Here is an 18,823-nt window from a genome sequence, read left to right as displayed (position 1 = left end):
CCCAATTTTAGTGCTCAATTTCTTCACGGCCTCTGAAACCCACGATTTTTTGTCACAAATTCACCTAAACTTTCTTAAATCAACAATCAAAAGGTTCTAATCAATATCCAAGTATCAAAAATCAATATCCAAGTATCAAACAATACCCAAATCCAGAATCTAATGAAAAAAAATTTCCGCCAAAATTTTTTTTTTGCTCGATTTGATCTTAAAAAAGCCACAAAAGTGGCTTTAAATGATTGTTTAGGGAGTTTAATACCCTCCCAAATTGTTTCCCCCAATTTTTTATGGTAAAAAAGACCAGTTTGCCCCTCCTAGAGGGGCATAATCGAAAAAAAAATTTGCAGAAAAATATGCAGCTCTGATGCGGCACTCAAAACCGCATATGCGGTCTACGCAGATGCAATGCCCACCGCATACCACATGATGCGGCCGCATTTTAAAACACTGGGGTGTATTCTTAATATTTGCTTCATAGGTAGGGAAGGTAAGGAGAATGTAGACCATTGCCGCGTCATTGTACCTATGGATGTTGGAGCAACTTATGGTCTCTTTGGGGTACCACGAGTGATGCTGGAATCAGTACAAACATAGAGTAGCGTCCAATAAGTAATGTACTAATGTGATCTTCAGAGGTATCAAGAAAGAGAGAACTAATAGGATTTTAAATGGTTCATGTATTAGTTTTTTAGCCTCAGCGGCTCAGGGAATGAATTGAGGACTCAGATTTTATACGCCGGTGCTTAAGAAGTTATTGGGCTTTAAAGCAGAGGATCTAATAGAGGTAGAAGATTGTTTCTTGAAGCAGTACCTTAAAAACCAGATCAAGGGTATGGTAGGTACGATCGGTGACCCAGATGCAGGGTTTCCTGAGACACAGGTTTGATGGCAGATTCCCCAGGGTACATCAGAATTGGAAGGTTTAACTAGAGTTCATGTTAGAAGAGTTCTTGAAGACTACATAGATCCCGTGCGAAGTATCACTCAACTTAGGGTAAAACAGAAAGCCCCAGCAAACAATAAAAGTGTATTTGTTTTGAATAAACCATTTGATTAGGATGGAGCTTCGCTCAATAAGATCAAATGAGGTTCAGAGAGGCAATTTACCTATAGATCATCATCGTCAGAGCCTTTTCCCAACTAATTGGGGTTGGGGCTAACACTAGCAATTTACGGATAAATACTATTATACCAGCAAATATTATGAATTGGTAGGTTAGGGAGGAGGTCCCTATATATTAATCCAAGGAGCTTAGAGAAGCCAAAAAAAAGGCAAGCTCACTCACACAAGAAAGGGTTCAGCACAGATCATTATACACAACAGAAGCTCTCATTCATCCATGAACTCTGTTTTCAGGGTACATCTCCTTCAAAGAATCCTCAAAACAACTTAGACTTTAACCGGGGAAAGGAAAAAAAAAAAGAGAAAAAGAAGCAAAAGTGTATGGGAAAATGGGTCAAATATCTTGGCCTTCACCAAATAATTTAGGACACTAAATGCCCTCACCTTCTTTTTGGCCATTTCTGGCTCGGGTTATTTTATCATTTGTGAAGGGTAATGATAAAAATGCCCATAATGGACTGATGTTCAATTATGTAAAGATGTGACACGAATTAGAACCACCATGCCTCCTGATAGTTGAATGTCAACCTTAGCTAATGATGTGTTCTTATCCTAACAAACAATAGAATTACACCCAATCCAAAAACAACTCTAAAGGAAAAGTTAAAGGGCATTTAATATCTGAAGTTATTCTGCACATATGCATAATGAAAGAAAGGTCCTAGTTTGAGCAAAAAATGAAGACCCTTTTTTTTCCCAACTTGCTCCAATGACGTCAGGGACCAATGGACAAAACAATGAAAACTTGAATCCAATTAACCATATACTTGTAGACAGCAACAACACCTCAATTAATCACCTTAAAAGAACCATTTAAATATAAGCTATGCAATCTATAACTATTATCAACATAAACGTGGATTCCCCATCAAAAAGGCACCTTGCAGCTCAATCCTAGGCCTCCATTTGTCTTGTATGATTTCAATGGCTGTTGCTTCCCTCTTCTTTCCATCAAAAAACCATCCCAGGAGAACAAGATGTTCATCTGCCGTCTTCCTATTGGAAGCAACAACAAGCCCCCTACCATACAAACAACAAAGCTCCCCATCATTACCAGACATAGAATAAATCAAGGACATCAATACAACATTTGTGGCCACTACAAAAACAATACAAGAAACACCATAAAATCTATTTTCAAGAAACACATGGGAATTTCAATGGAATTCCCCAGAAACTATGAGACTTTTTTATGAGCAGTATTACAAAGAATTAACTGTTCAGAAGTCTTAAACAGTACTAAAAAAAAATCAAATCACGATGTACTTTTATTATCAGAAGGAACAAATTTAGATAATTTTTTGCAGTGGGTCACAAGCCACAAAACATGAGGTCATTATTTCATGTGATTTTTTTACGTTTATCATGCGCATCTTAATATGTATGCTTCTTCATTAGAGGTATACGAGCTGCAAGCTGGGATGCATGCTTTTAAGCACGCCTACAACATTTTGGAATAAAACTACATTTATACAGGTTTTGCAAGGGTATTCTTTGCAGATGCAAAACTATGTCTATCCCTTTATCACATACAACTAACAAAACTTGATAGACCACAGAAGAAGATTGCACAAGAAGACAACATAATATCAACATTATCATTTAACTAAACTAATCTCAAATACGCAAATGCCAAGGAAAATAAACTCACATACCATATGTCCAAATAGTTTGCAAACAAGTATGGCCCATGTCCATTTGGTAAAATCGACTCATTCACAGCAAGGAAAAATTCACTGAAGGACAGAGCTACCATACTTGAGGATGCCTGCAAAAGAACTGTAAGTCAGCCATATTTCCATTTACCATTTAATAAGGAGTCATATGCAAAACTTTGGACACGTATTCTAACACCACCTTATGCTTGCACATACTTGAACATAAAATCCAAAAGCCAACAAATAGTCAAAAAAGGGAGCATAGGAATTATCAATGCACAAATCGTGTACAAGAATATAAGGAACTTCAGTTATTGAAGAGCTTCGCCCCCAAATTCAATATGCAAATGATCAAAACCAACTATTGAATCAATCATAAGAACTAGAGACAGCCTAAGTTCTGAATCATAAGATGCCACAATCAAGATAACTAGCTCATATATCACCTCAAATTTGTTTAACCAAGTGCCATCCAAGTCGAGGAAGAAGCCCAAAAGTTTCAGACCAATGAAGCATGAAAATGTGGTATTTGCAAGAGAGAACCTCGAGTTATTAAGTTATCATCCCAATAATATTGCACATGTAAATCTTATCTTCTATACTTCTCCAGAAGTACATTGATAAATGTACCAACAATTTAACAAGAGCATACATGTTAACTAAAAATGAAAGTATCCAAACAAGTGAAAAACTGAGATTAAATATTTTTAAGGGAAAGGTTCTATGCTTCCCCTACAGCATAGAAGTTCTATCCTCCCTTACCAACCAGCCGTCCAATTTTGATCCAGAGAGCCACTCACCGTTTGATCTTAGATCCGACGTCTCAAAGTATTTTATGTTTAGTTTTCTTTATAAAACTTGTATGAATATGAAATTTAGTACGTGCCATCTTCTCATTGGAGGGCACCTATAAAAAATTAAAAAAAAAATTTCGATAAAATATAATGACCAAAATACCCCTTGAAACTTTTAGGGGCATTTTGGTCATTTATTTTATTGAAAATTTTTTTTTTATACTTTTTACTAGTGCGAGTTTAATAGAGGATGGGGCATCTAAAATTTGGTGTCAAAATAGTATATAGAAAAAAATTAAAAATAAAATAATGTAGAGACGCGATATTGTGATTGGGGCAATCTTGGCCCTCCATGTAGAATGGACGGTTGAATAAGGGAAAGCATAAAAGTTTAATGCTGTAGGGGAAGCATAGAAAACTTGCCCTATTTTTAAACCGAAAGCTCATACTGAAATAATGCAAGAAAGTAAGGAAAGGACAATCTACAAAAACAAAATAATAAACAACTAGTGAAGTAGCCTTTGTTTCAATAGCAAGCTAACCTCTGTTATTTTACAGCCATTGCTAGTGATGACATGAACTGAATAACAATCCTCCTTTCCATCTTTAGTCAACTGAATGCATCCAATAACGATACTGTCATGGCGCACCCATTTGATAGAATCCACTGATATGATTAGCAAAAATATTTTAGCATTTATACATGCCTACAAACCCAACCAATTAAGAAAATCAACTGACACGTATCAAAATCAACTAACGCAGCTGAAATACAGTAAAGACAGGGATAACAAAAAAGAATGCATCTCAGATGTTAGAATACCTAGAAGAGATTAGATACGGAAAACTAACAAAATCCGAGACCAACAAGGGATAGATAAGAAGGACATAAGAGTTTCACATACAAGAGTTTACTTTCTTTATAACCTTGTTATCTATGTAGGAGTCTAACTCAAAATTAAGAACATAAGATTCAATGCTAAATGCACATAACCTGCCACATGCATATGAACCAATATTAGAGAATTTTTTTTCAAGATTAAAACTCTTTTGTGTTCTGTCCAATTCCTACAAAAAAAAAAGCATAGAAACTAGAAAACGATTCCTTGTGAACTCAAGAAGATGTTAAAGGAGCCACAGCTTGCCCATTAGCGCCAACTTTGATTAGGTTTAAAAAGGTTAGCTTATTTCAATTTTGGGATTTTGTTACTAGATACTTTTCAAGATTGGGTTTCGGATTTTTTTTTCAAGATAGATTTTTGGTTTTGTGATTTCTAAGTTCCAATTTGGGTTTTTTCATTTGTGATTTCCAAGTCACAAGTTTTTTTTTTTTTTTTTTTTTCTATTTTCAATTTTTTATTTTGGGCTTCAACTTTGATTTTGCAAAGTTTTTCTAATATAGATATCGGTTTATTGATGACTTTTCTCAAGATTTTGTTTAGGCGTAATGACTTTTCCAAATATTTAGGTCTTGGTTTTGTGATTTTTTTCTAGTCTCAAATTTTGATTCTAGACCTTTTGATTTTGTAATTTTATTCTAGCATGGGTTTGAGTTCCTTGATGACTTTTCTGATGATTTGGTTTTCAATTAGTGATTTTTTGAATATTTGGACTTTGGAGCAAAAAGAAATGGAATGGAACAAATATTTTTGCAAAATTATTCATAATACCAGCATACATCATTAGAGAAACACTTGGCTAGTATTAGAGGTGAGCAATGTAGAAGAAAAAAGGAAAAGAAAACGAGATATGAGGAGAATGTGAGGCCAGAGAATGTTTTGGAGAAGAAGTTAAATATTACTATGTTGAGGAAGGAATGCCCAAGACAGACTCTGCTCAACAAGAATTAGTAAGCAAACGGGGTTTGGGCAGAAGAAGCCTTGCATAAATGGACCTAGGAATTATTATGTCACCCTTGATCAGGGGTGGCAAGGGGACAACCAAGGGATGGCCTGGGCCAGGCCCAAACTCGACCGAGCCAAAGGGGTCCATGCCCAGCCTGGTCCCTCAACTAGATGGCCTTGCCTGGCCGTTAATGGGTCAGGTCAGGCCAGTAGAAACTCAACCAATATCTTTTTAAAATTCATTTAAAAAAAAAAGCTTGGCTAGCCAGCCCAGCAACTAGACCTAGATTTTAGGCTTGGGCCCGTCCCTCAAGCCAAATTTAGCGGCCCAAGATTGAGCAATTTAGGGCAAGGCCAACCAGGACAAGCCACACTACCCGACACATTGCCACCCTTCCCTATAATCCGGAGGATATTAGAGAAAAAAGGAACACTACTATAAAGAACCGCTTTGAAAGGGAAGATCGGGGTCAGATATGTCAATGAATAGCCTGAGTGTGTTGAGCACCCAGCATGTTGGTGGGCCACATGTCTCAGTTTTTTATCTCTTAGGTTCTAGGCTCTCGGCTTCTGGGTGGCCGGACCAACCTCCCTCCTTTTTCTCTGTCTTTTCCTTTTCTTCTCCTTTTCTGTTTTGTAAATGGGCTCCCCACGCAAGCTACCTCAAACCCACCCACTTTGTGAGATTTTTGTGCCCTCGATATATATATATATATATATATATATATATATATATATATATATATATATAGGGTTTGTCTAGAGCTAACAACCCCTCAAAATACAAAGGTTCAAATTAAAAGGGCTTGTGATGGGTGTATTAACAAAACAATTACTACTTTTTTATTAAGAAATTATTTAAATAGGTAATTTTACCATCAAGTAAGGGCAAATTTGAAATTTTCACAAAAGTACAATGACATTTTGGAAGTTATTGTCCTGGAACTTTATTTGTGGAGTGCCCTTGTCCTTTAGTTAAAATTTCAACTTTACCCTTTATGGAGATGACAAAAGTACCATTTGTCTTGTAGTAATATTTACAAAATTGCCCCAAAAAAGTAACTTTTTTAAAAAAATAAACTACAAAATTAATAAATCCAGCCTTCCCAACTCTCTCTATCTTGAACCTTTGTAATTTGAAGGGTTATGAAGTTTAGATTATCTCATACATATATATATATATATATATATATATATATATATATAAAACCTTAAAAACGCCTATAGGTGAAGTGCTACAGTGTTTTTTCACCGCCACGTACATGCTTGCTATGTCCGTGGCAGTCCATTGAACGGACCCACAACTGACGACGCGTCGTCCGTTGCGGTTCCACGTGAATTTTTTACCGTCACAGACCTAGCATGTCCGTGACGGTACCGCCTAAGAGCGAAAACACTATTTATTTTCGCCCATAGGTAGCTTCTTCCATATATATATATATATATATGAAAAAGCTATTATCAGCCCATGGGCTGATGGAACAGTGTAAGTCCCACGGCCCATATTAAATCTGGGCCAAATCCAATGATTGTCGTTCTATTTCGTAATTGAATTTTAATTTTTTTCTAAGAATCCAAATCATTTGAAATTTGGAGCTCCTATTCTAGGGGTATTTTGGTCAATTTACTTTATGCAAATTAGTTTTTAATATTTTTATTATGTGCACATTGATGAGAAGAGTTGATGCTCCAAACTTTATGTTAATTGGATTTATATAAAAAATTATTAAAATTGTATTACCGAAATATAGTCCGTCAATTCAGCCAAAATTCAATATAGGTCGTTAGGCTTATACTATTCCATCAGCTAGTGGCTGACCCTAGCATCTTCCATATATATATATAGCTGACCCTAGCATCTTCCATATATATACATATATATATATTTATACTCTTTCAAAAGAAAAAAAAAACAAATGCAATAGCCTGATGTATGTAACAAGTAGGAATTTCTTTCAATACCGCAAGCTTGAAGAACTTTCACACTGCTTTGGAATCAATGAGCAATTTGGGCATGAATTGAAAGCACTTACACCTTATGAGCTCAAGGAGTTGTTGCTTTAGATGAGGTAGAGCTCACAATGCATAGGGAAGCATGGGGCACAACAATGAACGATTCATGGACTGATAGGAGGGGAACAAGTAACCTCAACTTTATACTGAGCGTCTAGTGAGGACAACATTGTTGAAGTCCATTAATGCACTGAAGTAACACACAATGCCAAGCACGTTTTATGGATAGAGGGGGTCGGGAACAATATGTCATTCAAGGCGATACAAATACAACAGCAACTAATATGTCGGCTTCCACATGAAACTACTAATGGAGAAGAGCCCGCATGCTTTCAAGACGTCCTATGAGGTGCATTGTGTTGACCTCATGCTTGAGGTGATAAGTAAGTTCATTATTGTGGACTTTGTAAAAAAGGCAGCAAAATATGTTACCATTCCATATACAACCACATACAAGTCCTAACCATGATTAGGAAGTTCGTAGAAAAAGAGTCGGTAGGCCACATCTAACAAGGTTTGCTAATTCATATTTGACCCCTCAGTCTATCTTGGCACATAAGACAAGCTCAAGGCCATATTTTGTCTCAAAACAATGGACAAAGAGCAAGTGTGCAAGCATGCAAAAGGAGAGGGCTTCTATGATATTTTGCAACTCCAATTTTAGAATGGGATCATTTAATCCCTCCAACATTTGATCCTTTTTAAGTTGTTGTGTTGGTTAGATAGACGAAACAACCAATGGATCCTACTCACAAGGTAATGGAGGTTGCTAAGGAAAAGATCTAAGTATTGAGGGCATGACCAGTAAAAGTATTTAGCTATTTCAAACATCCAAATAATAAGTGGAATAGACAGTGATGGTTTTGCCATACATTTGTCTTAGTTATGAACAACTTAACTAGGCACCTACAAGATGATATACCGCGGTGTATGTTGTTCACAACAACATAGATTTGATCGATGAGATCCGAAACAACGTCAACACAAAGAACTTTGGAGGGATGTTTCAGAATCTAAAGGTATTTAAATTAGCTAGACTAAGAGTATATATAATGTAAATTTTGAAATTATAGAAGTAGAGATGAGAAAGTAGTTAAGATTAAACGGCCAAGAAATACCCAAAACTATGCACTTTCGATTATCTTAAGTCAATAATCCAGGAAAATAGAGAAATTGAGGAAGATCTCGCATATAAAATTAGAATTGGGTGGACGAAGTGGAGATGTACAATCGGAGTTTTATGTGATTGCCACATACCAATGAAGCTAAAGGGGAAAGGGGAAGTTCTATAGGACAGCTATGAGACCAGCTTTGCATTATAGGCCAGAATGTTCGGCGAACAAGAAACAACATACATATAAGATAAGAGTAGCTGAGATGAAGATGTTGAGATGGATGAGTGGCAAGACAAGAAATGATAGAATTCGAAATGAATGTATTCAAGATAACTTAGGTGTGGCTCCATTAGGCGATAAGATAAGAGAAAGTAGAGTTAAGTGGGTTGGCCATGTGCTGCACAATCCCAATACAGTACCTGTTAGGAGATATGAGTTGGTTCAAGTGGAAATTCAAAGGACACGATTGGAAGTAATGAGAAAGGATATAGAGACATATGGCCTCACTGATGGTATGGCCCTTGATAAAGCAGAATGGCGGACTAGGATTCGCGTAGTCGACCTCAAACAGTTGGGAAAGGCTATAATGACGATGGTGATGACAATGATGGTTTTAAAATAAGCTAAGCGGCACCTAGACGGCCAGGGAGGCCACAATGTGGACACCTAAGGCACTTCATTTTGAGGTGCCCCTACCTTACATATATGCGTATACGATAAAATAACGCATGTCAAACTCCTTACATATAATGCTTATAAAATATTAAAATGCATGTAACTTTGTATGAAGTATACAAATATGTGTAAATTTAACCATAGATGACTAATCATTGTTACCCAATCACTGATTCTCGATGTTTTGGATGAACAACGAGCTTTAAAACGCATAAAAATCTCCTCTTGCAACCTCTCTTGATATTTCACTGTGAATTAAATCCAAAGAAAAGTAGACTTGAATAATTTCTCAAGGTTTTCCATTTTTTCAATCTTAAAGAATTTTCAAAAAAAAAATTATATTTTCCACACCAAAATGGTAGTTTAGACTTGGAAATTTCTTATATCCTACTCCTATCCCATATTAGGACAGCCCTAACTTGCATTATTTTTTTCTAAATCATGCAATTATGCATTATTCAAGAGGTCCATACAAACAAGAGACAAATTGGAGCAAAAGAGACTGGAAGACATAGTGTATGTTTAATTCAATGTTCAAGGAATGCTTTCATATGAACTCCACTGTTATCAGATATATGGATATTTTAGAGAGCGGCTTTTTGATGTTGGAGATGATCACGTGTTCTCTAAAGAGGGATTGTGCCAAAGCCAAAGTTTGTGGGGTTGTTCTCATCAAGCCTTGTGTAGGTCACTAGAACTTCACGGAAGAACTTGAGGATAAGAGAGGAGACTAACTCAAAGGAGGCAGAGAAAGAATAATATGTCAAGGAGGGAAGTGATTGATGATGACTGCTAGGCAACAGATGCAGAGGATAGTGATATTCGAGATAGTGCTGATGTTCGTGATGAGGTTATAGACCTTGACAATGATTCTTAGTTTGCAATCTAACTTAAGCTTTCTTGTTTTGTTGCTTGAGATTTTAAAGGCACTTAACCTTGTCAAAATAAATAAAGTCTCAGGGGACATGTCTTTTCCGTAAGGCATGTCAATATTCAATCCATAAGTCCTATGGATTGTTCTACGACTGAAGTACTTATTATGTTATTTCAAGTTCAACTTTCTAATTATCAAATATCAATATTCAGATTCTGATAATTCAAGTTTCAATCTTCTGTATTTCTAATAATCCGAGCTTCAAGCACACGAAAGTATCAAACCAACCCACTCTACCCCCCCCCCAAAAAAAAAAAAACAGCCCAAAAGAAGAAAAAGAAAATCAAACCTACCACACTGTCCTTGGAGCACCTCAATCATAAAGCGCCCAGCTAGTTGGCACCTCACGCTTTCTAAATCACTGGTTGCCATGAATTAGGTTAATTTTTATCTGATTTCAAAAAATATGTTAGCATATATGGGAGTGAATCCAAAAAATTGAGGTGAGAGCATTCCCACTCCCATAAGTAAATCTTCAATTTTTCTTGATTATGGGGTCTACCCTCTTTTCCCCATCTTATATTTTTCAGATTTATTAATAAAATTTTCACTCACCAAAGGATAGAGAGTGACAGAGACAGAAACAGAATGCGAGTAATACACACGCATGTGCATACACGTGCACAATAAAGCCCCAAAGACTGACAGATTCCACATTTCCACTTTTCGTAGAGGCCTTTTGGTCATACATAATAACTTTTTTAGTTTGATTTGTTCAGTAATAAACTATGACTCGTGAGAAATTATGAACTCGGCAACAAGTAAATTTAACAAGAATTTTATAGGTAACCCTTGGCCGACATGGAGTGGTTCACTAAGCTCAGGTTCTTTTGTGATAATAGCTTAATTGGGAGATGGACTTAACCTCAAACGGGCATTTGACCAAAGCAAATTTTGTCTAGTAGTACAAAGGCTCTCCTTCGAAGATCAAATGGATACACATGCATGTTACTCAATGGACAAAAAAAAGAGAGGTCCTTTTATAGCATGTACTAATCGGTATATGGAGGCTTAGCATTTCAAAGCCACGCTTGTCAAGGATACACTATAGTATATCTATGATACACTATAGTATATCTATATAAATGTTAACTTATAGGAAAGTCTAATAGCAGCCAGAAGGCAGTTAAGAAACCTTAGGACCATATGCCATGAACCCTGGGTTTCAATGAGATCTACAATTGCATCAACATGGGAAAGGCTGGTTTCTTTGTTGCGGTTCCAGGAGGTTCGAGAGCCAATGGTGCATCTCTTCTTAATGTAATGATTACTATTGTCAATCACAAGTTAAAGAAACATCACACGAATAATAAGATTGCTTTGTAAATTCAAATCACTTTTACTTCAACTATGATTCAGACATTTCAAATTTAACATAACAAAGTCATATTCAGTAGCAGGTAGGCAACATAAGAACATTGTTATGGACAACTGAAGTTGCATGAATATATTAATGCAAAGCTCTGACTAGCTACTCCTTGCAAGCCGAAGTCCAAGCAACAACCTCCAATCCAATCTAATGTCACAAGAGTTATTTACCAAGTAAATACCATGTATATTGAAATTGAATTTCCATAATAGAATATTCTTTCTAGCATAACTGAAGAAAAAAATTATAGAAATACAATGGAAATGGTAGCACAACAAAGAAATGTCTTCCCCTTAAAACAAATGAGCATGTTTAAAAAAAATGAAATAAGAAATTAGATAATTAATGATATGGCCAATTATACAAGAAAAAGAAACCCTTGTAAATTCACATAAAAGAATTTAGGTAGATCACAAGATAGGCATGATAAATTGAAAGCATTCAGAGAGGGAGAGAGACAAAAATTGCTATGGTGTGGACCTGTCATGGTACTGTCTTCATCATCATTCCATGATTGAAAAGGGAGTGATATATGGAACTTCTCCTCAAACTCCACTGATACAATGCTTAATGTACTCTTTCTTGCTAGAACAATGAATTTTCCATGCACGCTCCAATCCACTGTACAACAAATAAACCAACCCAACTATTAGGAAATAAGAGATGGAAAAACTGATGATTGCAGATGCTACCCCATGACATGTCAAGGAAAATAACATAAAAATGAGCAAAAAAAAATTTTGAGCATGTGCAGAAAGGAAAACCCAAAGAAATATAAAATCGGCCATGTGCAAAAAGGACAATTATAGTATAAGCAAGTTAAGAATCTAAATTTTCAATCAAATATTTACTTTTTGAAAATCACAACAGCCAAAAGTAACAAACAACAGTTCCAAGCAGTTTTACACAACTAGAAAATCCAAACCAATAGAGTTTCTAGCCTGGACAAAAATATGGAAATCAAAGTTTGGTATCAAAACAGACCAGCATCAACGTCATCTTTCATGTCCTTGATAGGACCATTCACTGCTCCAAGGGACAGCAAACCATTGCTTGAAAGAACAATAAATTCGCTGTCTTTGTTTTTTTTCCATTTGAAGTCCTTCACATGGCTAGATTCACCCAGTGACCATGAAAAGAATGGTTTTTCCTCCTCCAAATCAGCAAATCAAACAAAAGAACAAACAAGTAAGAAGCATGTGCAAGAAAAACCAGAAAAAAAAAAGTAGAAATAAATGACAAAAGAAATATAGCATTCTGGTTATAGGTGAAGAAACATCAATTAGAACAAAAGATGATAGTTCGGGGACTGTTTGACAACACCCGAATATCCTAATATTTCAGGATAATATAGCATCCATTATAATTAGAATTATACAAGTTAAATGCCCTGTTTCAGATGACCAAACTATATCTTCTTATATTCAGATAACCTCCCTATATCTAAATCCCCAAAAATTCAAGTTGTAATTGAATTTTGCGGGATTCAATTCTAGCGTTAAAATTATTTCGTCTCTCATCCACTCATAACCATCTTTTTTCACTCTCCCTCTCCCGTCCAACAGCCCTTTTCCTATCATTCAACTAAAACCCTTTTTCTCTATCTAATCATAGACCCTCTCTCTGTCACTCGACGGAGACCCTCTAAACCCTAATATCTCTCTCACACTGTTGTCTGTGTCAAAGCTCTTCACTGCGATTATCAGTGGCCTCTTCTTCTTCTTGTCAAGCAAACCGCTAATTTGGCGGTTCCTGCTAATTTTGGCGACTTCTTCCACTGTTTGAGTAGTGGGATCTTTGGCAACTATGGTTTTGCTTCTCTCAATTGAGGTTTTATCAAAGGAGAAGTTTCCATGTTACTGTCAAGCCTCCAATGCCATTAGCTGAAGAACGCAAAGAGGTTAGAGGCACGGATTTTCTCTTTTCCATAATCACTGCATTAAGAGGACCTATAACTCCACTGCCAGAGGTTGGCGAAGATAAAGAGTTTACAGGTTCGGGTTTTTTCTTCTATTTAATAATTCCATTACGAAGACCTGTAACTCCATTACTTGAGGATGGTGAAGATAAAGAGCTTACAGGTTTTGGGATTTTGCTTTTCTGAAATAACTCGATTGCCAGTGGAAGGAGAAGATAAAGAGTTTGCAGGTTTCGGTTTTACCTTCTCTGAAATAACTCCATTACCAACAGGCTTGGAAGGTGAGGTTGGGTCACTGGTTTAAGTTGCTGCTTCTCTCTCATGATTCCATTGGTAGAAGGTGAAAGGGGAGTCACTACTTTGGGTTTTTTCTTGTCTTCAACAGTTCGATGAGCCTTTGCTCTGAATTGTCTTAGTCTCACTGCTCTTAACTTTCTTATTCTCACTGAGTCTATTCGCTGAAGTCCATGAAACTTTCAATGATGGGATTTTAATCAACATGGGGTTTAATTTCACATTGAATTTGGGTTTGATGGAGAGAAAAGGCTTGGGTTTAGGGGATAGAGAAGGCTTGGGTTTGGTAGATAGAGATGGCTTGGGTATGGAGAAAATAGAGTTTATTTCACCAGACGATGTAATCTCAATCTTGATGGGTAGCTTCCTTTTCTTCCACTCATTGGAGCTTGAATTGACAATACGGCTTTGGACTTGGACAGGGGACTCTGGTTTTCTGGTGAGAAGAAGAGAGATGGGCTGTTTTCCTTTGGATTCAAAAGGCATGGTTTTGGCCATATTTGCAAAACTCATGGCAATAATTAGTGGAACCTCTGAGAGAATGTGAAAGAAGCGTTTCTCCAGTTTCAAGGGGAGATAATGAAGCTTTGGTAATGGCTTTCCCGGCCGAATGTCTCCTTATGCTTGCTCCACAAGACTTCATACTCTCATAGCTATTGAAACATCACTCTTTTCCATCTGTTAATCTGTTAGTAAAACAGATGGTGGAGCAAACCCATCCTCAAATGTGTGCCAAATATAAAAATCAATAATTATAATTTTGTCAGCCATCAAGTCAAAAAATTTCAAATCTATGAAAAATTTGACATACAATTAGAACGGCCAACGGGCACATAAAAAGACATATCATGATAATATAAAATCCAAATATATAGAAAGCAAGGCAATGCCTTTATTTAGATTTCTAAATATTTGAATATCCAAATCCTGTTTTGTCAAACATAACCTTCAAGTACGTAATGAAAAAGTACCGCATAAACATCCAAAATTGTCGAAGAAGTGTTTGTAGAATAATCCACAAAATTCTCTAAATAATGATGACCTTTACCACTCCAGAGGATGGAATACTGAATTAAACTGATATTTCTCTATCCAATAATGTGAATGTCAATAATCAAATCAAGCATCAAATCAGCCAAGATGCCTCTGTTCAACAGTCCAGAATGAGATTTACTATTCTTCAAACGATTTACTATTCTTCAAACGGCAGAAAAACCATCATGCTACACATGCATATGTTCGTAGATTACCTTGTGGGAAATTTTTGCCCCTAACAATTCTAGTCAAACAAGAAAATAATTAGATAAGTATTCCATAACATATCTGATATGTCCCAAGAAAACCACCTTTCTAGAGCAAATTCTCTTCATTAGTTCAAGCCAAAGAAGCCTAAAGAATAAGTCAAAGAGATTCAAGGCTCCACAATTGCACTCCTGTGTTGAAGTTAAAAAGGTAACTTTTCTGTTGATAATTGGCATGTCAGTCATGAAAAAATGCACGTGTGACCCACATTATAACGAAACTGAAACTGAAACTAAACTTTTATTACGTCCATATAAGACCCTCAGGATCAATTGGACAGAAGTGTACATGGCAGGAGTTTGAAAATTTTCCCCTATAAAGTGACCAAGAGTCCTAGATGGCATAAGGAACAAATCAATCAAATTATGAACATTGATGTTCCACTTTTCCTGGGTTGTTGTTGTAGTGGCACACTGCAGAAAAATATGATGCTCGTCCTAAATAGCATCTTTGGCACAAAGCTGACAAGTGCATTCTTCTTTAGGAATTTGAAGCCATCTTCCTGTTTCAATACGAAAGTAATGAGATCCCATTCTCGCCCTACTGATCTGAATCTATAGACAAAGAGGGATAGGATCACTCAAATAAGTTGTTTTTACTGAAATTTCTCCCATGATACTATTCAAATAAAACGGTTTCTTTCCTTCTACTCCCTCCCAAATCCTTTGGGTTGCTTTTTTCCAAACAATTTTCCGAATTTGCTTAGGGGTCCCAATAGAAGATTTGCTCATCAATGTTCCATTTCTTTAACCAAAGTTTTCCCTAGTATAACCCTTATTTTGAGTAGCATGGAGAACTTCTTTTGAAATTTTATCAATTGCAGAAGTTGTGAGGTGTTGGGCAAAAGTAACAAACTGACAAATTGCCTCAAATTCCAAGGACATCAACTCAGCTTCTAGGAGCATAATATCATATTGGGTTTGTTGTTTTACCTTGAACTCTTCCAACAACAATTGTTTTCGAGCTTCTTCTACTTTCTTCCAATATTTGTCTCCTAATCCAGGGCCCCAAACTGCACAACCATAAAGGACAGTTGGTTGTACAATATTGTGGAAATATTGTCTCCGAACATCCCAACATAAGATGGCTTCCTTTTTGCATTTGCTTCTCAATGCAAATAAGGCTTTCATACCTCCTGTGACTCTTTGTGAAATGCATTTATCCCATTTATAATTATTGGAGCATTCTAAACCCAAACTCTTATATGATGAAACAATCTCAACCTGCTCAGTTCCTATCTGAAACGCCAAGTCAGTATTTATGTACCACAAATCATAATTTCAGTATTTTGGAAATTAATACTCATTCCATAATACTGGCAAAATTCATTCAAAATGTGAAGCATTGCTGCAGACCTTGACATGACTTGGAAATCACAGTCACATCACCTACAAAGAGCAAGAGATGAACAGGAGATTGGCCTAATAGAATAGAATGACTGGGAGGAGTCTTATTCATCTCTCTAATTCATCTATGAAAATACCAAATAGTTGGGGGGGGGGGGGGGGGGGGGTGGGAAGAGGGCAACCTCGCTTATCACCAACAGAGCTATGAAACATCACATTGTTATGAAAAGTATCATCTTTGAGTCAGATACATACCTCTAAGAAAAGCATTTGGATTGCTGACATTTAAGGCATTGGGACCCCGATATTTTGTAGTCTTTGCCATAGATTTTTTTTATTGATAGAGTCGTGTGCTTTAGAGAAGTCCACAAAACATATGAAAGTTTTCTTGATTTGGCTTTTAGCCTGATCAATGAGATATTTCAAGATGATGAGTTGATCTATTGTAGAATGATATTGTCGGAAACCTGCTTGAGAAATCACTTGTAATTTTTTTTCCTTTACCCACATGCCAATCTTTGATTCCAGGATAGTCCCCAAAAGATTTGCAAAGATATTACTGATTACGATCATTCAATGACTGAAAGCACCATAGCTGGAAGGTATCTATCGCACTTTTTTTTTTTTTTTTTTGGGGTAATTCAGGGGGGAGACAGGGTCCTTTCCCAATATCACACATATTGCTAAAAAAACTGTAGCCGATAACTTATAGCTGGCATCTTGTAAGAGTAACAGCACAGTGCTACATCACTAAAACAGAAACTAGAGGCTCACCTAACATCCAATTATCTAAGACTTAAGCAAAGAAACCAAATGAATAAACAAGGGGGAAAAAAAAGCATAAATACTATAATAACTTCAGTTAATTTTAAGGAAAAAAAATCCAATAAAGTAATAGTGCATTGCTTCCTTATTACAGAAGATAATAACTTCAGTTAATTTTAAGGAAAAAAAATCCAATAAAGTAATAATGCATTGCTACCTTATTAAAGAAGATAATAACTTCAGTTAATTTTAAGGAAAAAAAATCCAATAAAGTAATAATGCATTGCTACCTTGTTAAGAAGTGAAGTTACAGAATACAGGTAAACTTGACCAGCTACAGACGCAGCAAGAGTCTGAGAATCTGTAGACAGAGCAAATAGGTAAACACCGGCAAGTGGAACAACCATGATGCTCAGCTCTTTAACAGATGAAACACTCCTTTCTTCCTTGAGGTCCTCAGCCAATTTTATGATCTCTTTTGTCTTCACAACACAAAACCCTATACATCATCGAATCCACACAATTAAACAAAGGAACTGATAAAAAGGAAAACAATCAAATAAAAAAAGTGCTTTCCTTATATGGATTGAAATATTGCAAAAGCATAACAATTGTCCTAAATGATTTTCAAAGGCCTCTTACATGTAATTTCACGACATTTGCAGGTGAATATAAAGCAGTAAATATTTTCCATCTCAAAAGAGAGAGAATGAAACTAACCCAACTTGGACATTGCAAAAACAAAAAAAGCAACACAAAAATGCTAACATTTTAATATTCTGAATCACAAATGGAAGATTTTAACAAGAGAATAAAAATGAAGGGTGGGACAGCGAAGAATAAAATAAAGCCCCAATTTGGGACTACGCAAACGCACAACAAGCAATCCCGATTTGCTTTTATTTCAGTTCCTAATTAGGCGCCCCGATTTTAAATTTTTTAAAGATGTCGAAAATTTTGTAAGCAACTGATAAAGTTAACCAGTGGCTAAGAATTAGTTCTCACCTTGAGAATGAGCAGCAAAAAGTACTCCAAATCGATCTGAAATAGCAAGGACTTGAGCTGGTGGACTTTCAGGATCGAAGCTCCAATCACCTTTAGCAAATGGAACAGAAGCTCCAATTCTCTGAAAAATCACATCACTTGATCCGCGTGATTCCCCTTCCCCTGCTTCCAGCTCAATAAGACCTTCTCTTCCTTCCCAGCCCCCCGCCGCCATTGATACCAGATAATGCAATCCAAAACACAACGAAACCCTAGAATTCGATGCAAATAATTCACAAAGGAAAAGAGTAAGAGAGAAACCCTACAAGAAAGAGAGAGAAACCCTGCAATCGAATTTGAGGAAAACTCCAGTGGGAAGCGAGACAATAGAGAGAGGCCAGATAAAACCCTAGCATTGGAAGATAAAATATAAAATTAAACCGTGGAAGTAGGAGAGAGATCCTAGACTTAGAAGGGAGAGAGAGAAGGAAACAAACCCTAGAATTAAGAGAGAGAGAGAGAGAGTTCATAAAGAGAGAGAGTACATAAGAAGCGAAGAGTGGCGGGAAGGTTTCAGTCATGAAAGGGATGACCAAAGTGCCCCTCTACGTGGTTAAAAGTTTCATCAAGATAGATTTGTGGGCATCTCCATACGAATATGGATAGGTCACATTATTTTCGGCACACAA

General features: G+C 36.4%; 1 protein-coding gene across 11 annotated transcripts in view; it reads right to left on the bottom strand.

The window, feature by feature from the left end:
• LNO1 (Nuclear pore complex protein) overlaps positions 1-18,823 on the bottom strand; it is a 47,689-nt gene extending 28,866 nt beyond the window's left edge. For 8 of the 11 annotated variants that reach the window (XR_002279428.2, XR_002279429.2, XR_016054903.1 and 5 more), the window contains exons 1-7: positions 18,156-18,823; positions 17,441-17,649; positions 12,510-12,678; positions 12,006-12,146; positions 4,118-4,242; positions 2,779-2,891; positions 2,004-2,143 (exon numbers count right to left, since the gene is read on the bottom strand). Coding sequence is in view for 6 of the 11 variants with exons in the window: in XM_020661933.2 (XP_020517592.1) it covers positions 2,004-2,143; positions 2,779-2,891; positions 4,118-4,242; positions 12,006-12,146; positions 12,510-12,678; positions 17,441-17,649; positions 18,156-18,369 (1,111 nt within the window). In the remaining 5 variants the exon portion in view is untranslated. Of the gene's footprint in view, positions 1-2,003; positions 2,144-2,778; positions 2,892-4,117; positions 4,243-12,005; positions 12,147-12,509; positions 12,679-17,440; positions 17,650-18,155 lie in introns of those variants that run through there. The other 3 variants (XM_088865745.1, XM_020661936.2, XM_088865702.1) reach the window with 3 other exon arrangements.

This window comes from Amborella trichopoda, chromosome 1, assembly GCF_054954075.1.
Source record: "Amborella trichopoda isolate Santa Cruz 75 chromosome 1, AtrichopodaSantaCruz75HAP2 v2.0, whole genome shotgun sequence".
In the NCBI taxonomy this organism is placed as follows: domain Eukaryota; kingdom Viridiplantae; phylum Streptophyta; class Magnoliopsida; order Amborellales; family Amborellaceae; genus Amborella; species Amborella trichopoda.
This window is presented reverse-complemented; position numbering and strand designations above follow the sequence as displayed.